Genomic DNA, 13,932 nt, shown 5'->3' on the forward strand with positions numbered 1-13,932 from the left:
TCATGAGTAACTAGAAAACATGCCAAATCTTGGAAAAACCTTGTTTGAATGTCTGTGGGACCAATCGCGGTTAACATTTGCTTTGTTAATAAAATCATGAGTTAAGAAAACCATAGCATAGTTAGTGTTATGTGTGAAGCAGGCCGTTGAAAAAGAGAAAATATCATCCACACAGGTGGTTAAGTACCTCTTGAAGGTCAGAAACATACACATGGCTCCAGTAGACAACATCCAGTAATTAACATCACATCTTTTCACCATTAAGATAACAGTGAAAATATGGCCATGGGAGAATACTGGGGGCATGCTAAGCTTCACTCTCAGTTCATGTGGGTTAATCAATAGATGCCCAACAGACATCTCCTGTGTCCTTCTCAACTCAATTCTGTCTGAGAATGTGACCAGGAGTCCTCTCTGCAGAAACCATTTAAAACCATTGTCCTTGAGAGCAAGTGCAGCACTAGGAGGTCTGTTCAGTTCTGTTTGCCTTGCTATGTACTCTCTCATTTCTTTATGAGGTAGAATCTACCAGGTGAGAGCTGGGAGGGTGCACCAACTTTTGTGTGGCACAAGGGTTAAGACGCACGTCCGATAGAGGCTTTGGTATTTTGCTTTCTTCCACTTTTCGTCTCTGTTGTCTTTCTTTTGTGTGTTTGTTTTGTATTCTCCTTTTTATATGTTTATTTATATTTGTTTGGCTCTTATTGTATGTTGAAAAGTTTGAATTAAAAAAATTGAACAAAAAATGAAGAAGCAGAGTCTAGACATCCCAGCGAAGTCTCAAAATAATGTGTAACCGTGGAAGGACTTGCCAGAAAGATGGCAAATTCATGTACAACATGAAAGGAAAGGCTAGCGCTTTGGGGGTTGTAAATCCTCTTGTTGCATCCTCAAATGAGGGCAATTTCCACAAGTGACCCTGAACTTCAATTTTGAATGTACATAAATCAAATTAAATATAACGGAATTGATTAGAACATACATATGCCTTAACAACGATGGCTTTCTCTTTCCTTCTATATCTTATTTAAGTGCATTGGCAACCTTTAAGAAAGATGCAATTTCATTTGAGAAACATTTCTCAACTTGTGCTCCAATTTTGGGAGTGAAAACCAAGGTTCAAATGATCCAGGAGAAGAATAACATCTGGGCTGGATGTGAAGAATCCTTAGGTAGATGCTAATCTTGATCCACATAGCACCAAGCAGTTGAAGAGTCTCCTTGCAATCAAACAGCAACATGCTGGAAAGTTCAGATACAATTTTGATGGTTTTCCTGATGCAAAAGTTAACGGCCACTAGCACAGGGCTTACTTCATGTGTTAATTTAATTACTTGATTGTGTATTAATGACCATGAAGTATTGCCTTAAGAACTGTTGATGAGACAGGTACAAATCACATATAATTTCCAAATTACTGTTAGAAGGTGAAAAAAGTGAAAAAAGATGAACATTGTTGTTAGCCTAAAAAGCATGGTTTCAATGATAACTAAAATTTAAAAGACAAGAACTTTTTGTTGTGGTCCCCCCCCGCAATGAAGCTATAACTTTTTTCAAATTATGTCTCCCAAACCTAAAAAGAGTGAGCACTTTGTACAACATGTACGGAATATGGACCACAGCAGTAAGAATGGATAGAGCCTGAAGTTAAGAGCTTTTGATGGTCATTGATTACAATACAGTTTATAATGTGCTTCACTTTTAAATTTTCCAGGAAGAATAACAATAACAATAACTAATAATAATAATAATAATAATAATAATAATAATACAACCCCCTTTTCCTCCTGAGAGCTAGAAACAGAAGAAAACTTTAAAAAATGTATTTCTTACATGCAGGCCTAGGGACCTGCAATTCTATCCCAACCCCAAAAGAATCCTAGTATTCAATTGCAATGTTCAGTAAGAACAGACATCTGGAAACATACTTCATTTCTGCTCCCTGTTAGATAATGATTCTCGACTAAAGTTTTTTCATTGCTAAGAAGGGTTAAAGATGTCAGTAACTATTTCAGCAATAAACAGAACAAGAAAGAAAGCACGGTATAACAAAAGCATCACTTTAGGATTCACAGGAGAAACAAACCAGTACAAATATGTAATAATTAATATTACTACTGGGAAGCACAACATATATACTGTAGTTATGGACACTGTTTTCGGGGGATTTACAGGGGGTGGCAGCTATTTTCAAAATCAGAGCAAGAGTACAGAATTTTTTCTTGTAAGCATAGTGAAGATTCTAAGCAGAAATAGGAAAACAGATTAACTCTGCCGTTGCTCTGTGCAGACCCATATCATGAGCTCCTATATTAGTACCTGGAAAACACAGACTCCCTCTCTGCCCTGATTTTTGTGGTGTTGGTCATTCTGCTAGTTTTGGGAAATAATATCCATGTTTTATAAAAAATTATTTGCACACCACCTTTTGGCCTTCAAAGTGCCCCTGGGGAAGTTCTAACAATATATAGTCCAGCATATTTTAAACCTTGAAATGCTGCATATGCAGCAATCGAGCCAAATTTTCATTGCAATCGTATACATGTCTACTCAAAAGTAAGCCCTATTGTGCTCAATGGGACTTACTCTGAGTGAAGTGTCTAGAGGACTGTAGCCTCAAAACCCTGTTGGCTTTGCTGGGGAAAAGCTAAGCATGTGCTAAAGCTGCTATCAAAACCAGCAGGTTTTTAAAGTGCTTCCACTGTGCTTATTGCATCCGAAGGATTATAGTAAAAAGATCTTCTTTAAATTGCCTTAAACAACGTATAAAACTTGAATCCTAAACGGCAGCTCCCAAATCAAGAAAATGAATGGATAACCTCAAAAGATTGCAAGTTGTTTTTTTATGAATTAATTTTGGGGGAGGGGGAAACACCCCAAACCCTCTCAAAACACTACTCTCCTTCCCTCTCCCATTGCTCGCCAAAAGTCTAGGCACACCGTCATCTTTTTTTATTCAGGTCCCAGCGTATTTACTGCCTCCTGTACCTAAACAAGTCATCTTGACTCTTCTTGTCAGACCACTGGCACTTCATCACAGCAGTGTCATGGCTCTCTGGCTCCAGGACCACCACTAACACGGAAAAGCCAAATTCATCACGAGGGTGTGCAGTGTTCAAAGCTGTCACGCCTGCCCTGACGGATGACTTCTTGAGGGTAAGTGATATGAATTTACAGCTTGTATCGCATTCTTGAAACCAAAACGCAAGTCAGGGAGAATGCAACTTTCTTCAGGGTACATTTTCCGCCGCAAAGAAATTTAAGAGCGCTACCATTTCTGGATGGGGTGACTGAGAATTCGCCAAGCATTCACCTCTCTGGCTCTGTTGGTTTATATACCTGTGATCATTTTGTCAGCTGCTTTGAGCGTATTTAGAAGTGCCTTACAAATGTTTCAAATAAATTCGTTCCATAATTAGTAAGGAAAACCCGTTTGCTGCTGAAACCATACTTTATCCATCTTTAATGGCCAACAGAGGCGATTACAATGTGTTAAGAAGCAACTCAGTCATTGACACATTCTCTTTTCAGTTTAGTATTTCATTTACTTAGCTGGCAAAAGGATATAGACTGACAAGGAACCAAAATACTCATTGCTTTGAAGCCCATTGAATTTGATGGGTCGTATTTCCAGGTAAGTGGGGTTAAGATTGCTGTCGTGATTCCTGCTCGGACCACCACAACAGAGGCTCTGCTCGGACCACCACAACAGAAGCTCTTATCTGAGAGGAAGGACGAGAGCTTCCTCATTCAGAGCAGCTGTATCTTGGGGGAGGGAATTACTGACATCTTTCAGCCTCTGTTCCCCTGACTTAACCCACCTCATGCCATCCTCCAGTTCCCCCTCCTTGTCCATCTCAGTCTGGTACTCTATGCCTGAGCCTGGCGACGTCTCAGGACTCATGACAACTGCAGTCTTAATACATTGTGCACATTTGCCTTACGTAAGAAATGGATTTCAGTCGCATTTCTTTCTTCTGCCCGGTAAAGGAAAGCCCTTAGAACAGGGATAGGCAACCTAAGGCTCGGGGGTCGGATGCGGCCCAATCGCCTTCTCAATCCGGCCTGCGGATGGTCCGGGAACCAGTGTGTTTTTACATGAGTAGAATGTCCTTTTATTTAAAATGCATCTCTGGGTTATTTGTGGGGCCTGCCTGGTGTTTTTACATGAGTAGAATGTGTGCTTTTATTTAAAATGCATCTCTGGGTTATTTGTGGGGCATAGGAATTCGTTCATTTCCCCTCAAAAAATATAGTCCGGCCCACCACATGGTCTGAGGGACGGTGGACCAGCCCACGGCTGAAAAAGGTTGCTGACCCCTGCCTTAGAACATGGTGGCTCTTCCGTGAATACAGGGCACTTGCCTTCCTTTGCATCCCAAAATGTACTTGGCACACTTGATTCTCTCGCTACACTTTGTTACGTAATCACTGTTTTATGGACTGTCCCCTGTTCGTGATTTATTCCTTGTTATATAGTTTGGACAGAGCCCTCTCACCCCCATAATGTGAACAAACTCTGCACACTCTTGCCTTCAATTCCAAAAAAGTTTATGGTGACAAAGATGCTTCTACATGACGGATTATTCTGAACTATGCACCCAAGCTTTTTGCAGTGTCCATTCAATGTGGTCCTCATCAAAACACCCTCCCACCTATTTACCATTTCTATGTTTCTGCTTTTATTTCTTGTTGTTTAGAAAAAGGATTAATGCAACTTTTCCTCTCAACTCCCCCAAACTCTGGAGTGGAGTCTGCATCTGATGAGTGAGTCTTCTCCTATTTGCAAGGGAGCGGGTGGCGCTGTGGTCTAAAGCACTGAGCCTCTTGGGCTTGCCGATCGGAAGGTTGGCAGTTCGAATCCCTGGTGTGGAGTGAGCTCCTGTTGCTCTGTCCCCGCTTCTGCCAACCTAGCACTTCGAAAGCATACCAGCACGAGTAGATAAATAGGTACCACTGTGGTGGGAAGGTAAATGGTGTTTCTGTGTGCTCTGGCACTTGCCACCATGTCCCGTTGCACCAGAAGCAGTTAAGTCATGCTGGCCACATGACCCAGAAAGCTGTCTGCGGACAAATGCCAGCTCCCTCGGCCTGAAGCGAGATGAATGCCGCACCCCACAGTCAAGTTTGACTGGACTTCACTGTCCAGGGGTCCTTTACCTTTTTTACCTTCTCCTATTGGGAAGCTTTAAACAAAACAAAATAAGGTGCAAATCCCTCAGTCGGTATTATTTCTAAACAGCAGGTATTTGTTTTTGTCTCTTGAGATAAAACATGTACCTGCTTTCTTCCAACTTCATTTCTTCATTATTCTTAATGATATTTCTATGGGTGCCTTTTCACCACAAGCAGATGATGAGAACTAAGGAAGGACATAGGAAGAGGCTGCTGGATCAGACCAATGACTCATCTAGTCCATCATACTGCTCTCACAGTGGCCAACCAGATACCTGTGGGTAACCCACCAGTGAGACTCAAGTACAAGACCACTGTCCCCCCCCCCGAGGTTTCCAGCAACTGCATTCAGAAGCATTACTGCCTCCAATCTTGGCAGTGGTGTGTGTGTATGTTGGGGATTGGTATGGTAGGGACCGAGTAATGGGCCCCTAACATAGGGGAAGAATGGAGGGTTGAAGGCACGCAGAGCGGCAAGAATCCTAGCTTGGTGCTAATACAGGGCAAGTGGAGGTGGGGAAATCACAAGGACCAGGGGTCTGGGAAGGAGCAGAAGAATCAGAGCCTTGACATATGTGAAGCAGAGAGTGCATCTACAAGTTTATGCTTTGCGTGAGAGAGGCTGGCAGGAGTTCCAGTGTGTGGAGGGCAGAAGCCCAGTGAAGAGGCCTTTCTCATATCATGAGTGTGAAAAGTATACGGGTTTCATACCCCTAAAGCTGTCCCTCGTGTATTAAATCTACTTCTCTGAGGGTATATGAATACTGAGCTTATCGAAATGGAAAACAGCCTTGTGAAATTTATTAAAGTGCACATTTTCACTACTGGAAGTTAGGCCATGCTAACTTAAGAAATAACAAACCTGTTCTTTAGGAAAAGCAAAGTTCTCTTTTATGTAGATAGTATACACCTAAATATAAAAACAAGAGCTAATGCTCTTTGGCACACATCTTCTATCTCTTATACAAAGGCCCCGAAAGAACACATTTGGGCTGAAATGCTTTGAGCTATTAATAACAATTCATCAGCATAATTCGATATCTTTCTTTTTGTTGGTTCCCTTAGCTGGCTAATGATTATAACCACTCTTAACGCTTTTAGAGATGGTTTCTTGTGTGCACCAGCACATGCATCCTATGTTTTTGACTACTCCACAATGAACATCATTTTTTTAAAAACGACAACAACCGTATAACAGAAAACACTTAAAAATATAAGCCTGTCATTCATACAAATAATGGATTGCCTAAGTTCTCTTGCAAAAATATCTATTATATGGAAATTGAGTAAGCTGTTCTCCAAAAACAAGTTACAGATAAAATCTCTTCTATCTGGAAGTTAGGAAAAATTTGGAAGGGCGGGGGGATGTTGATAGGCAGAGATCTATTCAATACAAGGTGTTTAAGGGTACATTGTTACTTTTATAATCTTAAAGAACTACCAGTCTATTACTACTTAAACTAAAGCTGAAGTAAAATTATAATACTAACATTAAAACTTCTGTTAATGTGCAATTGGCTCTGAATTCTCATTAGGCAAGAGGAATTACACCAAACGCTTTCACTTTGCAAGAGTTCCACAGTTCACTCTTCAAGATTGGTGCAATATAGGTTATTTTTGCCCCCTTTAGGCAGGTATCATAATAGAAACCTTTATTTCAGGGGGAAATCACATACCTGTAGTTCTATAACAGTTGAACATAAACATGAGAAAATCCATGCTGGTAAGCAAATTTAAAGAAAGGAGAGCTGTAAGACTTTTCATGATTAACAGTATCCATATGAAACATTCTTGCCTTAATCCAGAGAAAATTGAAACTACAGGACTGGATAGTTTCTTTTGCATTCCCAACAACACTAACTTTACAATGAATGGCATTCTAGTTCTCACTTACCAGAATTCCAAAGTGTGCTTAGAGTTAGGATGTTAATTAAATAAACCACTTGCATACATATCTTACCTGGGAGGAAACGAAATGTCCAGTTCATATAATTTGTCTTTAAAGACTGACAGCTCTTTGTCAAATTCCAAAAGCTAATGGGGGGAAAAAAGAAACCAGAATTAAAACAAATAAACCCTTGTTTTCTTCAAAAAAGGTAATTGTTGAGTACATTTTAAGCTGCAATACTTACACCGCGATAGATTTCAAGCTATTGTTAATGTTTTGCTTTATGATGCTGTTTTGTGATTTTATTATTTTATTGTACACTGATTTGGAGAATTGTCATGAAAAATGTAAATTTCAAAACAAAATAAATGAAGAAAGGAAAACATGATGCTGGATTAAAAGAATTGTGAACAGGTATTATTATTATTATTATTATTATTATTATTATTATTCTGAGGAAAAGAAACAGCAATGAGCATTAAAAACACACAATATGAATTTCTTATGAATGCTCAGAAAGTATTCAACTTTGGTTTTATACTAGGGGCCCACCATGTGGGAATTTGCTCCTTTCAGAGATTAGCTCAGAATTGTTAAAGAAGCACTAGTTTTACTTTTTTGGAGGTAAAACTAATTAGCTGTTCAGAATATTAATATATAGCAAATTAAGATGCTAACCACTCAACAAAATATGCTCATATGGTGGTAATATTAGCTGCTGTACTCTTCTGCCTAGAAAAGAAGTTATGATAAAAACATAAAAACAAGAACCCAAACTGTCATCTTAAAATTTACCTGCAAAATAAAACCAAACCACAAGGCTATGCAGAACAGCCCCATTTGACCACAAAAGCAAGCAGTATTCCTATTCAGATATTCTGAGGCAGTCACAATATTATTTATGTATCACTTGATACAACACATGATTATTTATAGAGTTGTGTTCCTAGGCGGCAGCAGTGAAGACACAATACTAGAGACAGATATTAAGCCAGCTTTAATGTACCGAAAGAAGCGTATGAACCCCCTGGACAAAGTTTTCCCCCCTGCAGATTGCCACAAAGAAAGGAAGGGTGTAGCTTAACATTGTGCTCCGAAGCCAAAAAACAAACACCCTCTTCATAAAAGAACAATACTAGTAGTCTATATTTCAAAACAGGAGCCATCCTGATGAGCATAAAAAAATAATAATCTTCATCTGAGAACCAAGACCAGCGTCTAGTCCGATGTGCAAATGAACCTATAGTGCTACCGATCCATTGCTGTAAATGCCACTTTCGGTTTTGACAAGCATGCCATCAAAAATAGCTCTCCTTATAGAGCCTGTGTGTTTACTCCCTGTTCATTAATCATGTCCCAACTCACAGCTGTGCTGATACCATTGTATGAATGGCAGAGGTTCCGAATGAAATTAGATTGTGTTCTTCTTTCCCCTCCGCTCTGTCATAAATCATTCCTGAAATGTGCAATTAGCAGCTACTTGTACACATTAATTATCTGTGTGAAAAGCAGATACCTGAACCACCTGCACAACTGATTAGCTACCCTCCCTGTGGCCCACCCATTTTGTCTACAATCTCTGCAGCGCCACCAACCACCTATCGAGGCGGATTTTTGTCGGTTTACGAATATGCGCCCACAGGAGCATGAAATGCCACTCCTTCCTTTCTTGCATAGCTCATGCCAAGGATAAAAAAACAGAGAAATTGTTTAAGATGCTTTATATTAAAAAAAAAAAAACCCTTATTGCAAATGTGTGCAAATTATGAGAACTTTAAGGCAAGCAATCTACATCCAAAAGCAGTGTAAGAGTTGTCTAGTCCCTGAGGCGCCATAAAGGCCACGTGGACTTTGATCATGGGACTTTGGAATAAAACAAATCAGTCTAGAAGATGATCACACAATGGTCTGGTTCATATGCACCAGCTCATGGATTAGCCCAGAGAAATGAGCCTCAAGCTCCTGAGAAGGAGATTGTAACTGCTTTACTCCTCCCAACACACGGTTTCGTGTGTTGTTTGAACCTGGGTTCATGGCTTAGTTCAGGCTTCCTCAACCTCAGCCCTCCAGATGATTTGTGACTACAATTCCCAGCATCCCTGGCCACTGGTCCTGCTAGCTAGGGATCATGGGAGTTGTAGACCAAAAACATCTGGAGGGCCGAGGCTTAGTTCTCCCCAGACTAGCCCCAAGCCGATACCAAGGTTTGTTCTTAGTTTACAGCTCTTGGTTACTCTGGAAATAGCTCAGCCATGCCATGCCTTAGGGTGGCACAGCAGCAAAATGACTGGGGAGGTGCAAAGCGGCGTCAATAGTAAATCCACTACAACTCTCTGGCACAATTTTGTTTAGGCAAGCCTACTCAGATATGTAGAATGTTTACTCTCTTTTCAGCTCATCGCTGATTTTAATGATTATGTGAATGTTCTAAATAGCTGATAATTTTGTTTTATTCCTTTCGTAGACTACTTTGAGTGTTTCTTTCTTTCTTACAATCAAGCAATATATAAATTGTGTGAAATAAATAATGTCCAACTTTGGACTTAGTGTGGTGTGCAAACCTGGCCATTATAAGAGTTGGGGTGAGCTGTGGGGACTGGACTCTTCCTCCTAACTCCGGTTCAAATTTCTCCCAACAACCTTAACTAGTGTTTCCACTTAACTAAGGTTTGAAACAAGTTTCCCTTGTTTCCCTCATTAGCTTTAACCATGGTTAATGTTAGTGCAGCTGTACAGTGGTACCTCGGGTTACAAACACTTTGGGTGACCAACACTTCGGGTTACAAACTCCGCTAACCTGGCAGTAGTACCTCGGATTGAGAACTTTGCCCAGGATGAGAATGGAAATTGTACGCTGGTGGTGTGTTGGCAGCGGGAGGCCCCATTAGTGAAAGAACGGTTTCCGGTTAAGAACAGACCTCTGGAATTAATTAAGTTTGTAACCCGAGGTACCACTGTAGTACAAAACTGTAGTTAAGGCTGGCAGTGCAGGGAGACTCTTAGGAGAGGAGAGGCGCTGGAGACAGAGAGAGCATGCAGTCCCATCAGAGCAGCAGAACCAACAGTAGCCAGAAGTCTTAGATCTGCATCAAGTCCTCTGATTTCACAGCCCTTTCTTTGCATATGATACTCATTCTGCAAGTGTTGATTTGTGATTCATTCAACCATAGTACAGTAGATGAGCAGGTGCTATTCAATACATAGATAAATGCCTTGAGCTGATAGACAAAGCCCTGCAGATACTGCCTTGTTTTTGTCCAACAGTTTGTGAGCACTGCACAAGCCCAATGGGTGCATTTCAACAGAACACTGGATTTTGTCCCATAATATTCAGTTCATCTATGGAACTGGTGAAGTGCCAACATGGTGTTTACATATATAATATGACTAATCAATAGCATCTATTAGCAGTTGTTTGCTACTACATTCAATGCATCTTTTGTTAATAGAAATGAAGAGTGAAATCCTGTTTGTGTCTACTCAGATGTAAGTTCACTGGGTTCAATGAGACAAGTGGGTATAGGACTACAGCCTCATGGAAGTATGGTGCAAAACTGCCTTTCAATACAATTATGATGGAGGGGGGAAAAACACACTAGGCCGCAGTCCTAAGCCCACTTACCTGGGAGTAAACCCCATTAAATTCTTTGGAACTCCTGAGCAAACATGGCTTAGTGTATGTTTACAAACTGACAGTTTTGAAGAATTTCTGTGAGAATTTTTTTTATCTAAGAAGCCAAGACAAAAGAACATTTTGAGAAAGGAGGGCTGCTTGTAAAATATAAAAATGCAAAAGACAGAATAAGCAAACAATGCTTCATAGAACACAATGGTAAAGAATACTCATTGAGAATTCCAGAGGCTGGGGGGAGCTAAATAGCTGCATTGTCTTCCTAGATGAATTCAAAATATCTACAGTGTGTACATCCAGTTTGCTTTGTTATGACAATATTCAGGATCTGACAGAAAGGCCAGGGCCTATATAAGGGTTAACGGTGGTTCAGACACTTAGCTCCCAGCTCTTTCCCCAGTAACAGCCGCAGACATTTCTGACATTTTTATGTACTGTGGGTGGTTGCTTGCTTAGTTATGTGCTGTGTATTGCAGAGGAGCTATTGATATTGTTGTGACACAGATGACAGATAACAGGAACACAATTGTGCTGGCAGCCTCCTGTAGCCTCTCCCAACTCTTTAAGGAGCAGGGACATCCTTACAGCTGCAATGCTGGGCTTTGTAAGCAAGCGCCAGCTGCTGGAGGGACACGATAGGCATTCTTACTGTTATTATTTTGGGCAGTTCTAGTACAGAGAAAGGAAAGCTCAGGCCCAGAGGCCAAAGTCTATTTGTCTGGCTCTTAGGACTCTCATTGAGCTGCTCTTCCTGCTCAGCCACACACCCCTCTCCAAATGCCAGCCGAGCGTGCGGCGGTGGTGACAAATTAAAATGTCATGTCTCGGATTGTTAGGAAAGGGATCAAACATAAAATGAACAGCATCGTGAGGCTGTATGAAATTTATGCCGCTGCCATATTTGAAGTACTGTGTGTACTCCTTCTTGCCACACGGTGCCTGTTCTCAGTAAGCCAGGACTCATCTGTACTTTAGAACTCAAGGACCGCTTCTTCCCATATGAATTGGCTGGGACCCTGCCACCATCATCCTAGGCCTTTCTTCGTAGATCATCTCCGTGAGACGTCTGGGAGGTGGTAACATGAGAATGGGCCTTTTCTGCAGTGGCTCCCCACTTGCAGAATACTCTTCCCAGGGAGGTTCGTCTAGTGCCTTCATTACATATCTTTAGGTGCCAGGCAAAAACATTCCTATTCTCTCAGGTCTTTGACTAATTAAACAATATATGTTCTCGAAGCTACCAACTTGAGTTCGACCAAACTACGGGAGGCAGTGGAAGACAGGAGTGCCTGGTGTGCTCTGGTCCATGGGGTCACGAAGAGTCGGACACGACTAAACAACTAAACAACAACATGGCCTTTTGAACTGTTTGTGTGTTTATTGTTGCCGTGTTATGTATTTTTGTGTTTTTTATATTCACTGTGTTGAAGCATGTTATTTATGAGGGAAGGCTGAATTATTTTGAGTGCTTTAACTCTGGGGGGAAAAGACAACTAACAGCACAACCCTATGCATGTCTACTCACAAGCAAGACCAACTGTGTTCAAGGAAAGTGTGCATTTAGTTTGTGGGGGGGGGAGGTCCCCCCTCTAAACACTAAGAACTATGAATTATTTAGCAGGTTATGTGTTTTAAAATTTGGTTGATCTTTTTCTCTATGGCTCACGACAGAGGTTTATATATAAGAAAACAAACTTACGCACAGTGTGAGGAAAGTTACATTTTCTTCCCACTCATGATATTTGAGAAATGAGCCACCCTGAGGAATTGATTGGCAGTAGAAAAAAAGAAAAGAAAGGCTTTCTTGCACAATGCCTAATTCATTTATGGAATTCACTGCCACAAGTTTCGGTGACAACGACCACTGGCTTAGATGATTTCAAAAGGGGATTAGACAAGTTTGCAGAGAACAAATCTCTCAATGACTATCAGCTGTGATGGCTATAGGGTAACTCCTCATTCAGAAAGAGTATCCCTTTGAATAACATTTTTTTGGGGGGAGGGGGCAATATGGGAGGGCTGGTGCCTTCCTGTTCCACCCCTTGAATCCTTGCAACCAGAGCATTGGGCTGCCATTATTAATGTACAGGTACCGTAAAACCATTTTTAAAAGCCAGCTATGTGTTATGTTGCAACGGGGGGTGGGGGTGGGGAGCTGCTTTATCTCACCACAAATAGCAATTTTGAGCACAGGAATATGAGTTCATACATCACACACCACTTGGCCCTGGACTGTGCAATATTTTCCCCGCAGAAATCGCAAATGGCTTGCAGGTGAAAATCAATATATTGTTCAGTTTAGTTTACTCTTCGTAACGCCATTCTTGAGAAACAGCCCTTTCAAGCGTAATAAGGAGGCGGCGGCACTGGGATAACTTATGCAAATGCACTGCAAACTTAGTGATGTAGCTCCCATGTGATGCAGGAAACAGGAAGCAGGGTACACATATTCTAATACAGGGGTCAGCAACCTAAGGCCCATGGGCCGGAAGCAGCCTGCGGAGGTAATTTCACCAGCCCCTGAACTGAGCTGCCTGCTCATGCGCTGTGCTAAACCAGCGCAGCGCAGCACGGGGACTCGCTTCTGCAGTGCCGGAAATCGCGTCTGCACATGCGCAGATGCTGGAAATCGCGGGTGCACACGCGTTCCAGCCCACAGAGGGATCTCCGTGGGACCAATCCGGCCTAGGCAAGATAAACCTTGCTGACCCCTGTTCTAATACATGTTAATCCTATGGACTGTGACAGGCTAAGGCACATCCAAAGTTGATCCACAGAAATCAACAAAGAGTTAGCTATGAGTAAGTTAAGTTCATTGGTTTAGTGGGTTTACTCTTGGTATAGATTAATTCAGCCTTTCTCAACCTGTGGGTCCCCAGATGTTGTTGGACTACAACTCCCATCACCCCTAGCTAGCAAGGCCAGAGCTCAGGGATGATGGGAGTTGTAGTCCAACAACATCTGGGGACCCACAGGTTGAGAACTGCTGGATTAACTGGATACAGCCCTACAAGTGTAGCTTTCAAGGTCAGTGGTCTTAATTCTATGACGTGGTGGGATGGCACATTAGCGTATGGAATTGTTCATCCTGTTGCATCCAGTGCCAAGGCATAACTTTGCAACTACTGTACAGACAGCAACAGCAGTTAGTATAGCATCCTCAGTGCCTCCGAAGGATAGATGTACTGCATGGGACAAATCACCAATGGCAGCCTGGTTGTCAGTAGCATGCATTATT

At 41.5% G+C, this 13,932-nt stretch overlaps 1 protein-coding gene across 4 annotated transcripts in view; it reads right to left on the bottom strand.

Annotated features, from left to right (window-relative positions):
• The window catches only part of INPP5A (inositol polyphosphate-5-phosphatase A), a 232,590-nt gene that overhangs the window by 16,358 nt on the left and 202,300 nt on the right, over nt 1-13,932 (bottom strand). For all 4 annotated transcript variants that reach the window (XM_053388823.1, XM_053388825.1, XM_053388824.1 and 1 more), the window contains one exon: nt 7,136-7,209. In XM_053388823.1, coding sequence (XP_053244798.1) covers nt 7,136-7,209 — 74 coding nt within the window. The remainder of the gene's footprint in view (nt 1-7,135; nt 7,210-13,932) is intronic.

The sequence above is a fragment of the Podarcis raffonei genome, chromosome 5 (genome assembly GCF_027172205.1).
Source record: "Podarcis raffonei isolate rPodRaf1 chromosome 5, rPodRaf1.pri, whole genome shotgun sequence".
In the NCBI taxonomy this organism is placed as follows: domain Eukaryota; kingdom Metazoa; phylum Chordata; class Lepidosauria; order Squamata; family Lacertidae; genus Podarcis; species Podarcis raffonei.